This window comes from Rousettus aegyptiacus, unplaced genomic scaffold (genome assembly GCF_014176215.1).
Source record: "Rousettus aegyptiacus isolate mRouAeg1 unplaced genomic scaffold, mRouAeg1.p scaffold_m13_p_16, whole genome shotgun sequence".
Taxonomy (NCBI): domain Eukaryota; kingdom Metazoa; phylum Chordata; class Mammalia; order Chiroptera; family Pteropodidae; genus Rousettus; species Rousettus aegyptiacus.
Genome location: NW_023416291.1, coordinates 31,374,747 through 31,395,080, shown reverse-complemented (window position 1 = coordinate 31,395,080; position 20,334 = coordinate 31,374,747). Strand labels below are relative to the sequence as shown.

General features: G+C 31.5%; 1 protein-coding gene across 6 annotated transcripts in view; it reads left to right on the top strand.

The window, feature by feature from the left end:
- PDGFC (platelet derived growth factor C) overlaps nt 1–20,334 on the top strand; it is a 163,082-nt gene that overhangs the window by 104,650 nt on the left and 38,098 nt on the right. For all 6 annotated transcript variants that reach the window (XM_016138671.2, XM_016138672.2, XM_036233656.1 and 3 more), the window contains one exon: nt 9,001–9,181. In XM_016138671.2, coding sequence (XP_015994157.1) covers nt 9,001–9,181 — 181 coding nt within the window. The remainder of the gene's footprint in view (nt 1–9,000; nt 9,182–20,334) is intronic.

Genomic DNA, 20,334 nt, shown 5'->3' with positions numbered 1-20,334 from the left:
CATCAATCAAGATTGAAATATTCTGCTTATCTGTTTATATTTTTTAAAGTTGCAGTGTATGAATCTGTTCTTAAATAGCCCTAAATAAATGTTAATAAGAATTTTTTGTAAAACTAATTACAAAATAGTAGCGAAGAGTACTAGAAGTGATGCTTAGAGTAGAGAGGAACCCATTCCTCTGATCTCTGAACTGACATAGATTAAAAGTGTTTCTATAAAAATGCATACCTACACACAAGCAGTAACTAAGTGAGGATAGAAATTATACATTTCAATATGTGATCAGTCTTGGGAAAAAATGCCAAGCAAGTTGGTGAGTTTTGATATATTAATTCATTTAATCCCCACAATAGTAATAAAGTTAATACCATTTTTGTGCTTATTTTTATAGGGTATAAAACATTGATGCCAAAATTAACTATTTATTATTTTTGCAATTTATTGATAAATCTGTCTTCTACTACAATGAAAGGAACAACTGTTAACAATAATATGTGCTTATATTGTTCTAGGCAGGTTAGATTCAGGACAGTTATTCCCACAGGGAATAATGGCCAAGGAGTCTGGGGTCTGCCATAAGCCAAAAGAAGTGATCCATGCGACTCGTCACTGTTTAATGGGGTGGAGTTTTCCATGGGTTGCATACGTGGTTGCAATTATAATGATAATTCAAAAACAAATGAACAAGCAAAACAACCACTTACTGAGCAATGTATTTGTTTAGTACTATTCTAAAGACTCTCTATACATTCTCTCATTTAATCCTTACAACAACACTGAGAGTTAATGGTTTCCCAATTTTAAAGGAGAGGATCTGGAGAGTTTAAATCAGAATTCTCAGAGGTAGGTTTTGAATAGTGGCATATTGAGCCAGATGAGTCTTTGTTCTGTTCTGTTTAACTAGATACAGTATGATGTAAGGATTAAGAATATGGGCTCTGAGGCCTACAACAATTTTCCTGCCCTGGCTCTATTACTCTTTGCCAAAATGACTTTTATCCTTGTTACTTTTACCTCTTTGAATCTCAGTGTCTCCATTTTTAATATGGCATAATAACAATAGCTATGGATAAGGTCGTATTTGAAGACTGAATGAGTTAATATTTATAAAGTATCTGGCACATAGTATATACACATAATGTTTACTTTATTACTATGATTATTATTTTGCACAAATATTTTAGAAGTTTTGTTGGGCTTTTCATAAAAATTACAATAAATTCATGCTTTTTTGTCACTTGGTAATATTGTATGCATTTCCTCATATAATCTTTAGTTTGTTGGCTAAATTTATTACTATGCATTTTTATAATTCTGTGAAGACATTTTTTCCCTTTATTAGTTTCTGGTATTTTGCTGTCATAAAGAAAAAACTATTGATATTTGTATATTGATTCTATATTTAGTCACTTCATTAACTTCTTTTATGGTTCTAGATGGTTTTTAAAGCAAAAACTGGAATCGTTTTTCTTTCATACCCCACACCAATTCTTCTTATCAGATCTACCTTCAAAATACATACATACAGCATGTAACCATTCTTTACCTCTACCTCCACTAACTTAACCAAACTGCTAGCCACCCATCCCACATCTGAGTATTTCCAAGCTTTTCCATTCTCTGTGCTTACCCTACTAAGTCTGTTCTCAAGGGAATATATTATCAACTAAGAGTCATTTTTTTTTTCTTCTATATCTATTACAAATTTGTTTTCTTTCATGCCTTGCTAAAATACTAAAGCCTCTCCCTAAAACACTGAAATGAGTGGCAAGAATGGCCAACCTGTCTTGATCCTAATGTTAATGAAAATATTTATTTAATGTAAATTAATAAAAATACATTCATTTAATATAAAAATTGTGGTTAGTGTCTGTTAAAAATATTTTCATCATGATTTGAAAGTTTCTTGCTATTCACAGTTTATTCAATTTTTATCTAAGTAGTTTGTTTTATTATATTGGTTCATCATTTATTAATATGATCATATAATTTTTCTCCTTTTAATATTCTAAAAGGTCATTCTTATATTCATCCTTATGTTCATGAACTATATCTGTACTCTACCATGAAGTATTATATCTTTTAATTCACTGATGGATTATGATTAAATTTTACTTGGGATTTTTGTATTTCCCTTGATTTATGAGTAGAATTTGTTTTAACTAGTAATGTTTGATATTGCTATTTGAAAGAACTTTGACACAAGATTTTTTCATCTATTAAAGATTTTAGTTTTCCAATTTTATTGAGATAAATTGACATAAAACATTGAGTAAGTTTAAGGTATATGTATTGATTCAATACATGATTCTATATCTTTTTTGTTTTGAAAATGCTTAAGATGTCTCTTAGCAACTTTGAAGTATATAATACAGTATTGTTAACTATATTCACAAGATTTAGGCTAGGCATTTTAGTATTTAGGGAGATATCTGTCATTTTAATTTTTTTTACAATTGCATATATAAAATTGGAATTAAAGTCAAATATAACTCTTCTATAAATCCCATACCATAGCATCTTTTTTATTGATAAATGACAATTTTTTCATTTCTTCTTGAGTTATTAGTAAGTGAACTAATAACTAATTTCTACTTTTTCACTCAACTTTGTTAATTTACTTTTTTAGTGAGTTATCCATTTCATGTAGCTTTTCAGATTTAATTGGTATAAAGTTATATAAAACATGCACATTTTAAATGCATTTTTATCTATGATTATATCTTCTTCCTCACCCCTCACTATGTAAAATTGGAATTCATATTCTCTCTTTCACATACACTCTTTCTTCTTTCCGAGAACCATCTTTTGGTTTTAGTTCTAAATTCTAATTTTGTTTTCAAATATAAGCCATAGTTTTTGTCTTTAGTAGTTTTTACCTTATACTTTGTCTTGCTTAATTTTTCTAGCTTTATAGATTGAATTATTGGTTATATATTTGAAATATATTTTTTAATGATTAGGTAATTTTAATCTATTAATTTTTTACCATGTAAAACTTAACTGTATCTCACAAATAGAACTCTCCTATTTTTACGAGAATTACTCAATCATGTGTCATCATTCAGTCTTCTGTAGCGTGCTTGTTGATTTGATTCAGACATTTCCTACATAGATTTTAAACCCTTTATAAAGAATATAGAGTCCCTAAAAAAATAAATATTACAAATGAATTAAAATAAGTATCTATAAAATTTATATGCCCAGATTACCAAGTTGACTGATCAGTTTTATTTGAATGACCCTTAAAGTTTCTCCATCTATTGAACAAGACCATTTGGCCAATTTGAACAAAGACACACAAATTCTTGCAGTTGGGACTCAAAATAAAGCAAGTATAATCATGCAGACATATTTTAAACAGAGTACACAGCATCACTTGGCATTTAAGAACATGGGCTCTGGAGTTCTATTATCAAAATTAAAGCCTTGGCTGAATATTTAGTTGCTATGTGACTTTAGTCAGATGCATAGCATAGAAAAATTTTATAACATAAAACAGACACAATAACAGTATCAACTTTTTATGCTTTCTGTGAGGATTAAGTAAGTTAATGCATAAAAAGCAATTAATAAATATAATTGTTATTGTTTAAAAATTATTTTCGATATAAATTAGAGCATGAGTAAACATTTTGATGTCCAAAGAGGGATCTAAAATTTATAGTCTGTAAACGAGTTGTATTCTGCAAAACTGAAGTGTAAGCCCATAAGCACTGTACAATAACTGTCATCTTATTAGTTTCATTACCTTTCCCAACAAGCTCAGACTCCAGCTGACACTTGCTGAGCTCAGCCTTTTTAAGATCCACGTCTATGTGTTGGCAGGGTTTCACACTACCATCAGGTTCTGTAATTCATGGGGTAGATTTAATTGGCAGGGTTTAGTTAGTATGAACTGGAAACAGTCTGTTTTGCAGGGTTGGTTTATTTTTGTTGAAGGAAGTTGGGTGTCTGACAATTATGTTTACCAGTGAATTTATTTCTTTGGGATACTCCTTACGACTCTTAGGAGTAAGAAAGTGATCTTCGTGCCTTCACAGTTTTTAAATTCCCACATGAGAATGAAAATTTTGTCTACAATACCAGACTTGTTTGTTAAACATAAAAGAACATAAATCCTCCTGGGTCCCCAGGGGTATGTTAGAGAAAGGGAGTGATCATTATAAACCACTTAGCACTGTGTGCTCTGTATCATGTTGCCGTGAGAAAGTGATGTTTGATTGGCTCATAAAATAGGTTTAGTAAATCCTTTAAATACTGATGTGAGCAATTGTGCATGTTGGAAATAAATACCTGAGAGTGTATTATAAGATTACTGTGTCTCCAGAATAGTCACCTGGCCATGTGCAGATTTCTATGTTTAAGAATGATTATGTTTTGTGATTTTGCTTTTCTGTGTCAAATGGTTTTATCATTTTCCTTTCATTTGACTAAGGCCTACAGATATCTTTTGCCATTGATTTCTCTCTTCATTTTCTTCTTGATATTTTGAACTATGTTATAGTATATCAACCAACCAACTTCTGCACTGAATCCTGCAGATGGCATTCTATCAGGGGAAAAAAAGAAAACTTCAAAAAAAAGGGAAGGTGACATGATTTAATGCATTAATCTTTTTCCAAACACACTCCAAATTTTCAAACAAGTTAAAAAGAAATATGGTATCAAGTGGCAATGGTAGACCTTGACTTTGTCCATTTAACATGATCTTGAACATGATTTAAGTAAAAAAATACTATTTTTGTAAATATATCTTTTAGCATTGGGATTTATTGTTTTGATGAAGAAGGAAAACTAAGCCTTAGTAAATAATGACATTATTAATAATTTTCAATTTCATAGATAGCTAAACCGTTGTCGGGTATGACCATACATATTAATTGTAGAATAATTGTTATATGTTACCACTTCTGAACAAAATCTTAAAAATGCATAATTTAGTATGAAACAATTAGTAGCATATGTTAAGTTTACTGTTTTATACGCAAAGAACATAGTACTTTTTTAGATGCTCGTTTCATTTAACCTTCATAGAATGTAAAACTGATTTTTAAAGCATTATGATAAATGTATGTGCCAAACTTGTATGAGCATGTAAAAATTAATTGCCAGAAGTCCGCCTGTAAATCCAGAAATTGTTTAAAGATCAGTGAGATTTTTTTTAATGGTATCAAATTCAGTAGAAAAATCTTCATGAAAAAAAAGTCATAATGTACTTGTCGCTCTCCTATTATTTGCAGGACAGTGATTTTTATATCAAGACATAAGTTAAATAAGGCAAAGTTTAGTACTTATTTGTTTCTTAATAAATTCTTAGCATTTATACTCCAGATATTTCCATGTGTAGTAAAAAACTTCTTTTAAATTTACTCCAGTAAAATAGTTACGTGAGTTGTTAGTTTTAGGTTTGTTTCATGTGATAGTCTTTTCTCTTAAAATGGTTCTATTAGAAAAACTGTAATAGTTATTCTGAAAATGATGTGAAGAAAATTTTGGGCTCTACGTATTTTCCCCAACCGGTTTATTGAAAATGACTTCATAATTGCCAAATCCAATGGATACTTTTTGATTTTCCTCTTCTTCAATCTTTCTTGGCATTTGGCATCACTGACCAGCTCAGCTTCTGGTGGATATTGTCTCTTCCTTGAATTCTGTCCCATCACTCACAGTTGGGACAGGTTTTCTTCTTGTTTCCTTGCCTCTACTCTTCAAGATGTTTTTGTTAAAGGGTCCTTTCTTTATGCCCGCATTTGAAATGTGATTGTTTCCTGGCATTCCTCAAATATGTGATGATTCTGTCTTTGTTACTCCCTCATTGTAACCTCTGTGGCTGTTCCTCATACACTGCAAGGCTGACAAACTCAGATGCCTACGTGGGCGAGTAATGTAAATAAATGAATATCATAGTATTAAAAAAAAAACAGTATAGAAAGGTGATAGGGATTTTTAAAACTATAGAGAGCATATCTCTTTGTCCTATTCCACTTGGCCCCAGCCTCATTTAGTAGGAAGAAATGAAGGCCCAATGTTCATTCCTTCATTCATCAAACACTAATACAGAGTTTACATGTGCCTGGCATGTAGGTGCTACAGATAAGGCAGCAAATTAAACAAAGATACATCTTCTCTTGGAACTAACAATTCTGGAGATCCGAGCCCTCATGGAGTCACACTAAGGCTAATGATTTTTAGTATTACCAGAACTTCAAGCTTAAAAAAAAAAAAGTCCAGAAATCTAGATTTTTCTGTGAAATTCCACTTTTTAAAATGTTGGCTAAAGTTTTTAAAGAAACATACTTTTAAAATTGTACTTACCTGTTTTCAACATTGGCCTACAAAATAATATTAGATCTTCTGACTGAAATACCAAGTCCTTTTCACCTACACTGATTTTTCCAGTTCGATCTCCATATACTTCTTTGTTTCCTATCCTCCATTCACAATTGACCATGCCTGGCCTTTTCTTTCTTCTATTACATCTTATGGATTGTAGTCCTCGCTAGAATGCATTTCCATTTCCTCCCGCTTCACCCCCGATCAGTCAGTACTCATTGACAGCCCAAATGTTTCCTTGTAAACTGACCCTAATCTCACTGTATAGAATTACTCTTACTCTGCCAGGATTCCACACTATTTCCTACAGCCTCTCATTAGAGCACTCACCAAAGTGTTTTATGGACCCTGAGCCCAAAGAAGCTATAGTTTCATCTTTGTATCCTGAGAAAGCATAGCACTTTGCACCAAGTCAGTGCTTCATAAGTACTTGTAGAGTGATTGACCAAGCCTGAAATCTTGCTCTTTGCAAACTAGCAGTGGTGGTGACCTACATCAGGCAGAGCAAATTATGAATAGTAGCTTTGTTTCACAAGTAAACAATCTTAATATAAAAATCACTCCTTGATTTAAAATGGTAATTATCAACTTCTGTACCAGGTATATCTGAAATAACTACGTAGGTCTGTTCTACCCAACTCTTCTTACCCCAGCCCCACCACTTCCTGGTTCCACCACACATATACACCAAAATTCCTGGGATGGTTTTATTGGCTAGCTTATGCATTTGTAATTTATAACCCTGGGCTTGTCACATAATATAGCAGAAATAGGCTCTCCCCATTAAATTTGAGTTTTCTAATTTATATCTTTCAAACTCCCAAGGCTATATTAAAAGGTAGATGTGGGGGTAGGGGTGGGGATATGGGTTAGAGGTGAGGGGCACTTTATTCAGTGGCAATTGTGTTTTAGGCAATACACATGTGCTGTCCCTTTTTCCTTTCTTAAAACATCCCTGTAAGTTAGGTAGCATTATCCTCAATTTAAGGAAGAGGAAAATGAGGCTGAAACAGGTGAAATTACAGAAGAGAGTTCTGGATACTTCTTTAAGACAAAAATTTATAAGTATAATTGTTCATTATATACGTGGTCCTTTTTTAACAATTTTTTTTCATCTATAAATTCAATACTACACAAAATGTGTTATTTTTAGTTATCTGGTACTTACCGAATTTCGACGTTTAAAAAAAATCTACCAATGATTTTCAACTTCCCTTTTAACAAAAGTTTCGCAATGTCCCTTAGTATTTGAAGTACAGTTCATATAAGCAATCATCTGTGTGTGCAATCGTTTAAAAAATAAACATACTCATCTGATAATATATGGAGCTGATATAATAACAAAGTAATTGGCATTAAAATCACATATTTAAATATATAAATAAAAATATACATGCATAATTACACTAGAAAAATAAAAGGAAATAGATATTTGCATCTTTTAAGTAGAATCATTGTATAATGACAGCTATTAGTTAATTTAGATTAATATGAATTGGTTTAATTGTTTTAATTGTGATAAAAATATTATAAGCAGTGTTCCTGTTACAAATATGTTTTTCTTTTTCAAAATAGTGAATAATTATTGGTAAAGTTCCAAAGTATTAAAACATCTACTTATTCAATAGGTGAATTTCTGGAAAATTGGTCTGAAACTAAAACTGCGAAATATATTTGTGATTATATCTGAGATAATATGAGGTTCCAGACTCATATGAACAATAGCAGACATATCATGTACATGAATGCCCAGGGAACTACTTGAAAGGCATGGAGGTCATGGGACAAATACTCATTTTGGGACTTTCTATTATCCAACATTCATGGATCACCACATCTCAGTATCCAACCATTGAGACAACCTAAATGCCTCTGCAGATTTCTGAAACATTCTCTAAAAGGGCAATACTGCCCAAATCCACTGCTCTATTCTTCCAAACCATAATTAATATTTGTTAAAAACTTAATACTTTATTCTTTGTGTTTAAGATTCTGTGTGTAGTGTAGTACAAAATAAAACTATGTAATAACTGATCCCTTTCTTCAAGGATTTAAGAGCCTAAGTATGAAGATGGGTCACTTACATATGTATAGTTAATATAAAAAAAAATGTGTTTATCAAAAACGAGAAAGGTGATGGTGAGCTGAGAACACCATGGAGGCAGTACAGTACAAAGTGAGATTCGAAGGATGACAAAGTGGCTCCAGGGAAGCTTGCATCACACATGAGGAGAGGAAGCCAAGGAGCCTGACTAGAGTGCAAGAATTCCTGTCAGAAAGTAATGGGCAGTAATAATAAGAATGAAGACTGAAGTAAGGCTGTGATGTCCAAATGGAGATTAAATTGAATAATTCATGAATTCAATGTCAGATATAACTGGTTCATACAAACTGTTTAAGTTTTGAGATGGCTATTTAGTGAATTTGGAGTTTATTGACAGTAAAATAGGAGGGCTTAGAATAAAAGACTCATATTTCTTTAGTCGGGGTGCATTTTCATTGTGTCTCTTTTTTTGGAATATTTGATTATATTTTTCCAGTTAAATTTGGTACAAACTCATAGCTGTGATCCATGGGTTCACTGCATCCACGAACCACATGGAACTTGAATTGCCAAAATAGCAGAACATGACTTTGTTTCTCTTCTTTTTTCCTTTTTTGCAGGTATGATTTTGTAGAAGTTGAGGACCCCAGTGATGGAACTGTATTAGGGCGCTGGTGTGGCTCTGGGACTGTGCCAGGAAAACAGATTTCTAAAGGAAATCAAATCAGGATAAGATTTGTATCTGATGAATATTTTCCTTCTGAACCAGGTTTCTGCATCCACTATAATGTTGTCATGCCAGTAAGTACCACTTAACAGTTCCTCTTACATAATTAGGTCAGTTACTTGTTTACTCACCCTTCTTGTTTGAAACAGGAGAATCAGGAAAACCGAAACAAAAACCTTTTCTCTCGCTTGATAAATGTCACTTTAATTATCACAAATAATTTGAATTTCATTAATGTACATCATTAGCCATATTAAATACCTTTTAATGTAATGAAATGAAATATATTTTGTACAACATTTAGAAGTTTGTATCATATGTGTCACCGTCTAATTCACTGGTATTTCAGTGTTGATGGGAAATTACATAGGGTAGACACAGAATTTTCTTTTGAAAAAAAAATAAGGAAATTTGTGTATTTATTGGTCTTGCCATTTAGGGATCACCATCAATATTTGAGCTATATAATATCTTACTGAATTAATTTCAATTGTGAGTCATACTAAATAGTAAAGTTTGATTTTGGTTTTCTAGAATTTTCGGTGACTCTTCTTATATGATACTCTTGCCTTTTGCTAAATGTTCCTCTGACTTTAAAGATGTAAATTTTGAAGCTCACACAGGACTCTGATAGTTCTTATTTTTAAATTCATATACTTTTTTTGGAATGAATATATTGCAGAGCTTGAAAGCCAACACTATTTGGCATTAATAAAATTTTAATTAAATTCATGTCTGTATTGCCTTAAAAGTTCACACTTTTATGTGATGTTTTACTTTTCTTCCCTCCCATTAAAGTGGAGTCATACTTTTCTGAATTCACCAAAAATTTATTTTCTAGATCTGTTCTATACAAATAAGTATATAACATATTTTTCTTATTTTCTTCTGGAGAAAGGTAAATATTAAATATTAATTCTTTTCAAATCAATGTTTTAGTAAATACATTTTTAAAATTAATCCGTTTTCCTACTTAATATTTATCCTGCTTGTATAATATTTATGGCCTTTTGTGCCCCAAAAAGTTTTAAAATTCTCACTAGAATTTAAGAAATCTATTTTTTCTCATAATTGTTATTGTATTTTTGTATGATTGCTTTTACCCTTTATTTTTATATTATTTCAAATAATGTATAATGATTGCTTTTACCCTTTATTTTATATATTATTTCAAATATTTGTATCTATTCGTTGCACTGCAACAGAAATATTGAAAACCCTTTTGAATTTTTATCACATTCTGCTTATAATAGTAATTCAGAAGTACTTATACAAATATGATGATGTCATCTATACTTTTTAAATATGACCAATTTTTCACCATTTAAAATAATATAAAAATTGATATCTTTAATGATTTTGACAGTGTGAGTAGCAAATGAGTAGTAGGCACACCGGAACACACCACATGCTGTGGGCTATATGCATTAACATGTAAACTCTAATTGGATATAAAAACAATGCACATAGCAATCTAGTAATTCATGTGTCAAATTAAAAAATATGGAATCAATGTTTAAATTTTGAAATTTAGACATTGTTTAAGATATAGCTAAAAAAGAAACAAAGTGCAAATTGAAGTTTGAAAATGACCATTTATTCATTTAGTAACAGAATCATTTATTGTATAAAACTGAATTTAAGATAGCTCTAAAATATATGCTATAGATTTATCTTGTGAACCTTGATCAATTTCCTTATGTAGATTAATTAAGATATCCATATCTGTATTTTATCATGAAATACTTTTTGTCAGTACATACAGATTTTCTACTATTTCCTTTGTTAATTTCCAAAAAAAACCCATTTCTTAATTTAATAACTTAATTTTGCATTTAAAGTTAATAAAATTTAATAATTTCAATAAGAAATGAATATGATAATAGTAGGCAAGGATTTTTAAAATGCTACTTATAGGTAATACAGTGACACTGTCATTATTTATTTGCATAAAGCCATTAAGAATCTGTTTAATACACTTTCACAATATCCTGCTTCACAGAATTTGTTTTTGTTTGTTTGTTTCTTTGATTTAAGTCTAAGATGGCCTTGGGAGCCATGGCTACATTTTCACAAAGTCGTAGAGTCTAATTTTCACTTTGGGTTATAGCACTACGTCTTTAAATATTTAAATACAAAACAATTAAATTTATTATAAAACACATAATGGTAGGTCTTATGTCATGGCAAAGATTTTATTTATCCTAAGCTTGTGACACAAATAAACTTGAAACTGGGATTTTTGTATTTTAGATGAATTACTCTCTTCCTATTATATTAATTTAAATATGTATAAAGAGCAATCTATTCACATGTTATAGAATAAGACAAAAGCTAAAATGTATATATGCCACATGGGTTATCTGGTATGTAAACCAAGGAGTTGTGTGGATTAAATAAAATATATAAAGATATAAACACAGGGAATTTATGAGGCCTAGCTCAGTTCTGGGCACCATATAGCTTATTAATAAATGCTTAAATGCTGAATTGATCATACAACTCATTCACTCCAGGTTAAGTCTCAAAGGAGTCACTGACATTTGTATTTTTATCTGTGTAAATGTATGTCAGATTCATAAGCCTTTAGATGAATTAAAGAACCGTAAGGAACTACTCTAAGTACCACCCATCTTCTTCAGTAAGAAAGGCCCTGCCACCTGGGGTTGACCTGTTATCTGAGATTTACTGTAACAAAGACCAGAAACTGCATCTGAGAGACCTTAGGTGAACTATTTATCACTGACTGCATAATGAAAATTAAATTTAGTATATTTGTAAATAGTTATTGAAATGGTTTGATAAGTTGTAAATATGAACTTTGGTGGGTTGAGAATTGATGTTCTCCTGGCATCTGTGGAGCCAAGTTTTATATGGCAACTAAGGTGCCTTGTGTTGGGCTGAGGAAAATGGGGATATGCAGAGAAATAGCATAGGAGACCTTATATTAATGAGCTTTATGCTTAGGAAAACAGTAAGCTTTCGGCTGGAAGAAATAAGAGAACATGACAGTTGGGCCCTACATTGCCTAATAAGTGTGACTTGGTGATTTTAATTTGCTAGATTGCTTTCTGGAGTGATTATCAATGTATGAATTTACAATCTCACGAGCCTTGATTCTTTTGGGTTTAAATTTATTTTGACAATTTATCTGCCATCTCTTCACTTGTGCTTTGTCCTCCCGTACAGCCAGCCACTCATGCTAAACGCAGTAACTAACTGCCCCGAGAAGGGCAAAATTTGATGTGAAAATTTGACAAGTGATTTTGCTTTTATGTCTTACAGCATGTTTTGAATTATCATTGTGTATTGCTAGATGACATCCCTCCCTTACCTACTCCCCCCAAGCAGGGCAGCCATCCATCAATCTTATCTATGTATAATGAATGAAAGCCTAAGGGAAGAAAGTTTGCCTTTTGGAGAAGAGACTTAAAAGTTCTTGCGTCATTTGCTCAGGGGCAAGTGCCCCTCCAAGCTTCCCTCTCGCCATCATCTCTGATCCTCTTTTTTTTTTTTTTTTGGCCAAGAATGGACTTCATCATTAGAATACCCGGTTCCCTAGAGGCAATGGTCTCAGTGACTGCAAATCCACCTGTAAAATAAGACCTTAGAGGCCACTGGCCATGACGGTTTCTCAACTTTGTAATGATAAAAATGATATTAACCACAGGTTCTTAGTGGACTATTAACTTCCTACTTTGAGGTTTGTTACCAACCACCTAATACAATGCCAGACACATTGCAGCTGCTCAGTAATATCTCATAGACATTTAGCCATTTCTCCTTAGAGTTGACTAAACCCATATGGAATTGAACTAACTTCTCATTTACTATAAATTACCTTAGCTGCTGTTGCACAATAGTGATGATTCATAAAGTAGAAAACTGAAGAATCACATATTTTCCTGGTCTTGATGATATATCAGGCTATTTTACTAAAAACATGTTCTTGCCCTACTTAAATAATTGAATTGTTTGGGGTTTTTCTTGTTTGTTTCTTTTATTTTTATTTTTATTATTTTCTTTTATTTTTATTGAGGAGTAGAACATCCGGCTATGTAGGAGTCTTAAAAAAATTAGTGTTGCTTATGACATTATAACCATTAATGTATATGATCATCTTTACCTGCTTTTTGTAATTAACTTAATGAATATTTTATATCTATTCATGTGCAGAAAAAAACTGAGTTTAATCACATCATTTTCTGGCACAATTATGGAGAAAGTTTACTATTTTAATATTTATTAAATAGATCTTTAATATAAGAAAGATAACTTTTTAACCTTTTTGGGGAGCATGAATGGATATTTGATTTTAGTCAACTTTTAATGCTCTGAGGTTCTGATTACTGTGTATCAGTGATGGAGTTTTAATACATAAGGTAAAATTCTCAGTTTTTGCCACACATGTTGCCAGTAAAAATTATGTTCATCTTTATAATATGATTCATTCATTCTTTTTGCCTCAGCTAGTGAATGAGAGCATATAGTTAAACAAGGAATTACTTACTATCTTGAATAAAGTGATGCTGATCTAATATTGAAATATTACTTATATTTTATATATCGATACACTTTCTCTGTAATGCTATGTTTTCAGTATCATTTTCTTGGTTCCCAGGCACATTAGAATAAAATGTAAAATTTATCTTTCAATTTACTATTTTAAGTTGAGATTATAGGCTGTTTTGGTTTAGAAAAAATTTTAGCATAAGATATTTATGTGAAATTATAGCTAGTTGTTCATAGCTTAAAAAATAGTACTAGATTTACATAAATTAAAATTTTTAGCATTTTAATGCTATTTTCAAAATTATTTTGGAAATATATTCCCCAGTTATGTTCCATTAATAAATAATGAAAAATAAATCATGCAGATTGATGCCAAATGATATATATGCAGCTTTAATTATTGTGCATAAGGAGTTAATAATGTCTTTGATATATACTTTTTTTCATGCTAAAAGAGGGGGAAAAAAGGGGCTGGTAGATTAGCAATGAGAGACTGTTTGGGAAGAAATGAAGCAAAACTGAAATAAAACAGTGCAAGCTTGTTTCTGTTTGGAGGCCACACACATTGAGAGCCTAGCACACATTTCAGATCTCTTAGAAAGAAAAGAAAAATTCTTGTTTAATTCTGGAGTAATTTATAATAGATTATATATGTTTTACTCTGTGTACTGTAGCATAAGCACCATTATTTAAGAAACCTACTAAGACTGAAAAAAATAATATATTTTCTTCTACTATCAAAAGACCTTATTAAATATTTTATTTTTAAAAAATCTCAGCCTAAATGTAAAAAATATTGCATATTTTTGTCAATTACTTGAAAAAAAACCTATTTTTGGAATCAAATATATAAATCCAAACCTGAATATTTTTAGTGCTTTTATTCTTCATATATCTAGAACTATTCTTTGTGAATACAGTATTATCTGTAATACATATCTTTTAAAATGTTTATAAGATTTGAAGATTTTTCTTTCTCCCTCCAATCTGGTTAACATTTTGAAGGATGATTAAACTACCACTGATTTCTTTCCAAGTAGTTTATTGAATGTAGTAATATTTTTAAGAAGCTTTAATCTAAAGTTTCTGATCAGAAGTAATAGAATAATATTTTTGACAATTTATTCACTTACATTTTCCATTTAGTGAATGAATCAGTTTAGATTGAGAAAAAGTTACCATGTACCATTGACTACATATATTTTTATCTTTTCTTTATTGCCTGAAAAGGAAAGCATGAAGTGACCAGTGAAACTCGTCTTTTTTTTTTTCTTAATTACTTCCAAATTTGTTCTATTATTTTTATAATTTTATGTTTTCTTTTTTAAAACATATAATCAATGACACTTGTTTGGACATCACATATTTTTTATCCTCATTAATAAAATTATTTATATATGTAATCTATAAAACGATTGATACCAACTAAATAGTAAGTATTGTAGCCACTTTATAAGCCCAACTATGTATTTTCCTTAATAGTAATTTGTACATGACTTGTCCAGAGTTAAGTCGGTGCCCAGACAGTGCACACTGTAGGAGGGTGTATGGTTTCTGTGGGGAAGGCTTAAAAGGACACTTGATGCCTGAGGTGCCATTAAGGAATGCATGACTGATTGCCAAAGTAGTTATTAATTATGCAGGATACAGAGAACAAAGCAGCTCAGTGAAAATTGAAGTAAGGGGGAGAAAAGAGAAGGGGGGATATTTTTTCCATCCTTTCTGATGTTTGCCAGTGGGTTATTTCACTGTTAATAACATGTAAAGAAAAGTCTTAACTGAAGGCCAAATGTGCTTTTATGTTCAGGTTAAGAAAAATTCCACCTAACTCATTCAAAGCATTAAGTTCATTGGTTTGCTTTCTTAGGGAAGAAAAAAAAAAGTAGCATGTCTGGAATAAAAATATTTAGAGAACTATCATAACACTAATCCCATAGGAAAAAAATATCAGTGTCAGAATGTACTCAAAGTTTTTAAAATTGTGAAACTTCATAACAAATTGCATTGCATTGCTCTATTATTATGCTAAATTGATCAAGTGAAAATTTAGGTTGAAACCTTTCAAATAAATTTTTATTTACCTTAAGAGAAAAATTAGTTTTTAGAAGTTTTTGTATCACATAGAGACTGGAAAAAGTATTTGAAGTACTACATGTCAATACTATAGTCTGAAACACTTTGAACTATTAGATTTTTATTAAAATATGCAATGTGCTTGTATATTTATACAGGGAGTTTTTAGATGACATTATTTTATTACATCAAAGAAATTAAAAAATTGCTGCTGAGACTAAATTCTTACTTGGCTAAGAGCCATTTAATATATATTTCCACCTAATTTCTACCCATGGATACATTGCTCTCTTTCCGTGAAGATCATGGTCTCTCTTTCATTTTAAAAAATTTTTTTTCATTAATTCCTAGCTATCTAAGAAAGAATTTCACAGGTGGTATGATTTGTAGTTAGAACAGAAATGACAGTTGGTACTATGCAGAAATGATAAAAAACAGACAGACCATTTTAGTTGATTTACAAAGAGTTTGTAAATAAAAATGTATACTAATTGAAAGCTTGAAGATTGATTGATTCATATTTTATATCTAAAACCACAAAGTTTTAAAAGCTTAGAGTTTATGTGGCAACCAATGGAGAGAACTGTTCTCTAGAAATAAGTTTGTTGTGATTTAAAATGATAAAATAATACTTTTTCTTCAACATCCCCATTTATTTTCCTTTTAATTCTTTTTAACATTTATTAAAGAATGAATATTTGATGAGACAGTATGTCGTGAGAAAATTCAAAGACATATTGGTATTGCCCTGTGTCTCTGAGAATGTACCTTGTTTGAGAGAAAAAATGTGCATACCTATGTAAACACAGCCTGTGAATAAGTGTTGCATAAGTGGTTTGGAAAGATTTTGATGATGAAGAGAGACAATTGTCAAGAGCAGAGGGATGTCATAACTCTTTGATTAAAGAAAAAAAAACAAATAAACAATCAAACAAAAACCCTGGGAGTTACCGAGCATAAATATGATATCAAATATATTATAAAAATCTCTCAAGAACTTATAAAAAATGCATATTATCAGATGTCAGAGATTCTGATTCTATTGGTCTGGAGTAGTGCCCAGTTATCTGCATTTCATCAAACATGCTTGGAGGTTGTGATGCAAAACATTCTGACAATGAATTTGGGAGAAGAAATTGCTCTAAACTATAAACTGAGCAGGATGCAAAGAGTTTTACTACAAGATGTTGGGGAAATATTTTTCATATTCAAACAAACATGAATATTTTATGGAGCAGATTGGAAACTCTGCATGCACATAACAGCTAACATACCCATGTGTTCCTTATTTTTCAGGACTGCGAAAAAAGTGGGACTTTCTCATAGAATTGGATGGATAGATTTCAATTTTTAGTACTTGAATTTATTGTACCGACTTTTCTAAGCTATATATTAAAGCCTATCAATTTTGTCAACTGTCAGTATCTGTTATCCATTGAACTAGGATAAATGACAATCTGCCGCCTTTTCTAGTTCAATACTAAGCTTGTCTGATAATTCACAGATGTCATAGTTCCAGCACTGAGGCACTGTTCTAGACTGGATATTCATTCTACAGTGTGATAAGACACTGGTGATAAAACAAGACAGTTCCAACCATCAAGAAATATTCTTTTATTCTCATATTTTTTACATGTAATTTAAATTTTTGTCAGGGTTATACTTGCACATAGTTTTAAAAGACAAATATTTCTCTTAGGCTTGTTATAAAAATAGCAGTTGCCTTCACTTTTCTCTGCCCAAACTATATTCTTGCTCCTTGGAGGCAAGGTCTTACTATTTTAATTGAGTCTTGCAAAATTGACCTCTATAACTTAATATAACATACTTTTGTTGATACTTCTTGATTTTTTGGTCTTAAGAATTATCTGTGGACTTCACTGACTTCACACTGTAGAAGATGAGGTTTTTGCTTTCTTTCCTCCTCCTGCCTTTATCACACATGTAGACACTTCCCATCATCCCAGCCTCTACTAGCTCTTAATTATATCAAGATCCAAATTCACCCTGTACATCATCATAGTGGCCAGGTATCATTTTTCACAGCTGACCATTGAAGTATACTCTATAACTACATTTTATTTCCTGCCCTCTTTTTATTTTTGTTTTGTTTTCCCTAGCATTGTTATTTCTGTGTGTGTGTGTGCTTTGACCTTTTCTTACATTAGAAGTCTCATTTGCAGGGTTTTTTTGTTTTGTTTTGTTTATCTACATCTCTCTTTGTTTACTTCCTTGTTTAAGAAGGGAGTAAAAGCCACCCATAAACTCACCGAGAAAAAGGAGCATCACGGATAAAAATTTTGTGACCATGCATAACTTAAAATACCTTTATTTAACCCTGAAACTTTAATGAATACTTAACTGAGTCTAGAATTCGAGCTGGCCACTTAGAAGCTGACTGGACATTCTGTGCATATGCCTGTTCTCGCTGATCCTGGTCTTTATTGTGAGCTGGCCAGGTCGATTTCTTGAAAACTCCCTCATGTTCTTAATGTCTCTTTAAGGCTATAATCCTGCCTGCGGGTTCTCTAAAATGAGAGCTGAGTGGATTAAAACCGATCCCTTCAGTATTTAGTACACTACCTTGTCCATACCTCCATATTCAGAATAATATCACAGTTCCCAACTCACTTGGGTTCTCCAGTCCTTCAATATTCAGTTTTATTCTGTTCAGGGAAAAAATCTGAATAAGGAATAAGTCAGTCTTCTGCCAAAGTGTAGAAATAGATTTGGGGTATCTTCATAGTTTTCAACCTGTCCTCCTATCTTTAGCCCAGTTGCCATTCTCGTTTCCGTAAGGACCTGAAACTACCAGATCCCAGAGCTTTTTCGTTATTCTTCTATGTAAATCGAGTTCCTTCTTGGCTTTACCCCCTGCTGAACTTTGTCAGATCCACCAATTCAATAAATGCATATCCACCTGCTTTTCATTTTCCAAAATGTTATCGCGGTTGTCTCCTTTCCAATTTTCTTTGGCCTTAAAGGACTAAGCATTTAAAAAAATATCTTTAGAATCAATCATTTGGGGAGAGAACAGAGCTAAAATCACTATCTTCATTTTTTAAATTTTATTCATCTAGCAATGTCCTTATTAAAGGCTAAGTTTATATTTGATTTAAAAATATTCAGAAACATTGTATAATATATTGAGGACATTGTACAGTAGTCTCTCCTTATCCACATGGGATAATTTCCAAGACCCCCAGTGGATACCTGAAACTGTCGGTAATACCAACCCTATATATGCTAGGTATTTACTATACATACATACCTATGATAAAGTTTAATTTATAAATTGGGCACAGTAAGAGATTGGCAACAATAACTAATAATAAAACAGAACAGTTGTAACAATTATTGTAATAAAAGTTATGTGAATGTGGTCTCTTCCTCTCTCAAAATATCTTATTGTATTGTAAGCACAGCCTAGATACAGGACAAGGGATGATTCACATCCCAGGCAGAATGGCAAGAGATTTCATTAGGCTACTCAGAATGATGTACAATGTAAAACTACTGAATTGTTTATTTCTGGAATTTCTTTTTTAATGGTTCCAGACTGCGCTTGATCTCAGATAAAAGCAAAATCCCCGATGAGTGGGGTCTACTATAGGTACCAGGTATCATGCTCTGTAATTGGCTATCAGGAACAACTCTCCATTATCTTCCCAGGTCAGATAAAATAGGCCCCAAGAGAAGTTGCTTTGCATGATTATGCTAATATTACTTTCCTAATGTTAGGGATGCATAGATAAGAGTAGATATTGATTAGCTATTTAAATTATCCTAAACACTGTTTTAATATCATATCTAGGAGTATCTACCAAGACACCAGCCATAATTCATCATTATGTGTGTGTGCACGATCATCATGTGATCCATACATTTGAGAAAATGCTATCCTCATAGTCTTCAGATATTCATTTGAGTAATGCTATTAGTGTATTTGAATGCTTTTAACATTAAAACGAGAGCTTTCAAAATTTTACTTATCTCTTGACTGAGTTGACATACTTGTACTTTTACTTATTTAAGATTGCTTCGATATCAATCGCATGAACTTGATTTTATATGTAATATAATGGTCAACTTTTATATCTTATAGTTTTACAACTAAATCATAAGTGCAGTTAGTGTTATATACTCTGAAGAGGTTAATTTTGAAAGTCAAGTACATTCTAAATGTATGTGAGAAAGGAAATGATACATTCTAAATGTATTTGAGAAAGGTTAATGATAACTTGGAAATAGTTGAATTAGGCAGTATAGAATGAACATAAATGGGAAGATGTGTCGAACTTGATGGGTGCTTCTATATCATTTAATTCCCCATGATATAATGTTTTCACCATTTTACAAATTAAAGGCCACGTACTTAAAAGTTAGGATATTAATTAGGGTTTTTCTAATTCTATTTAAAGCTAGGCTGCCTCTGGACTGGTTTGGCGCATATATATACTAGAAAGATCATTGAGGAAGAACGAAAAGCAAAAATAAGATTTCTCTCACAATCTTTGTGTTTTTTTTTTTTTTTTACAAAAAAAAACACTTCAAGAATTTTTCCTGTTTATGATGACATGAATACTTGAGAAACTGAGAAGTTGGTGAACTGAATTAGAATTTACCATTTTTTTCTTTAGTA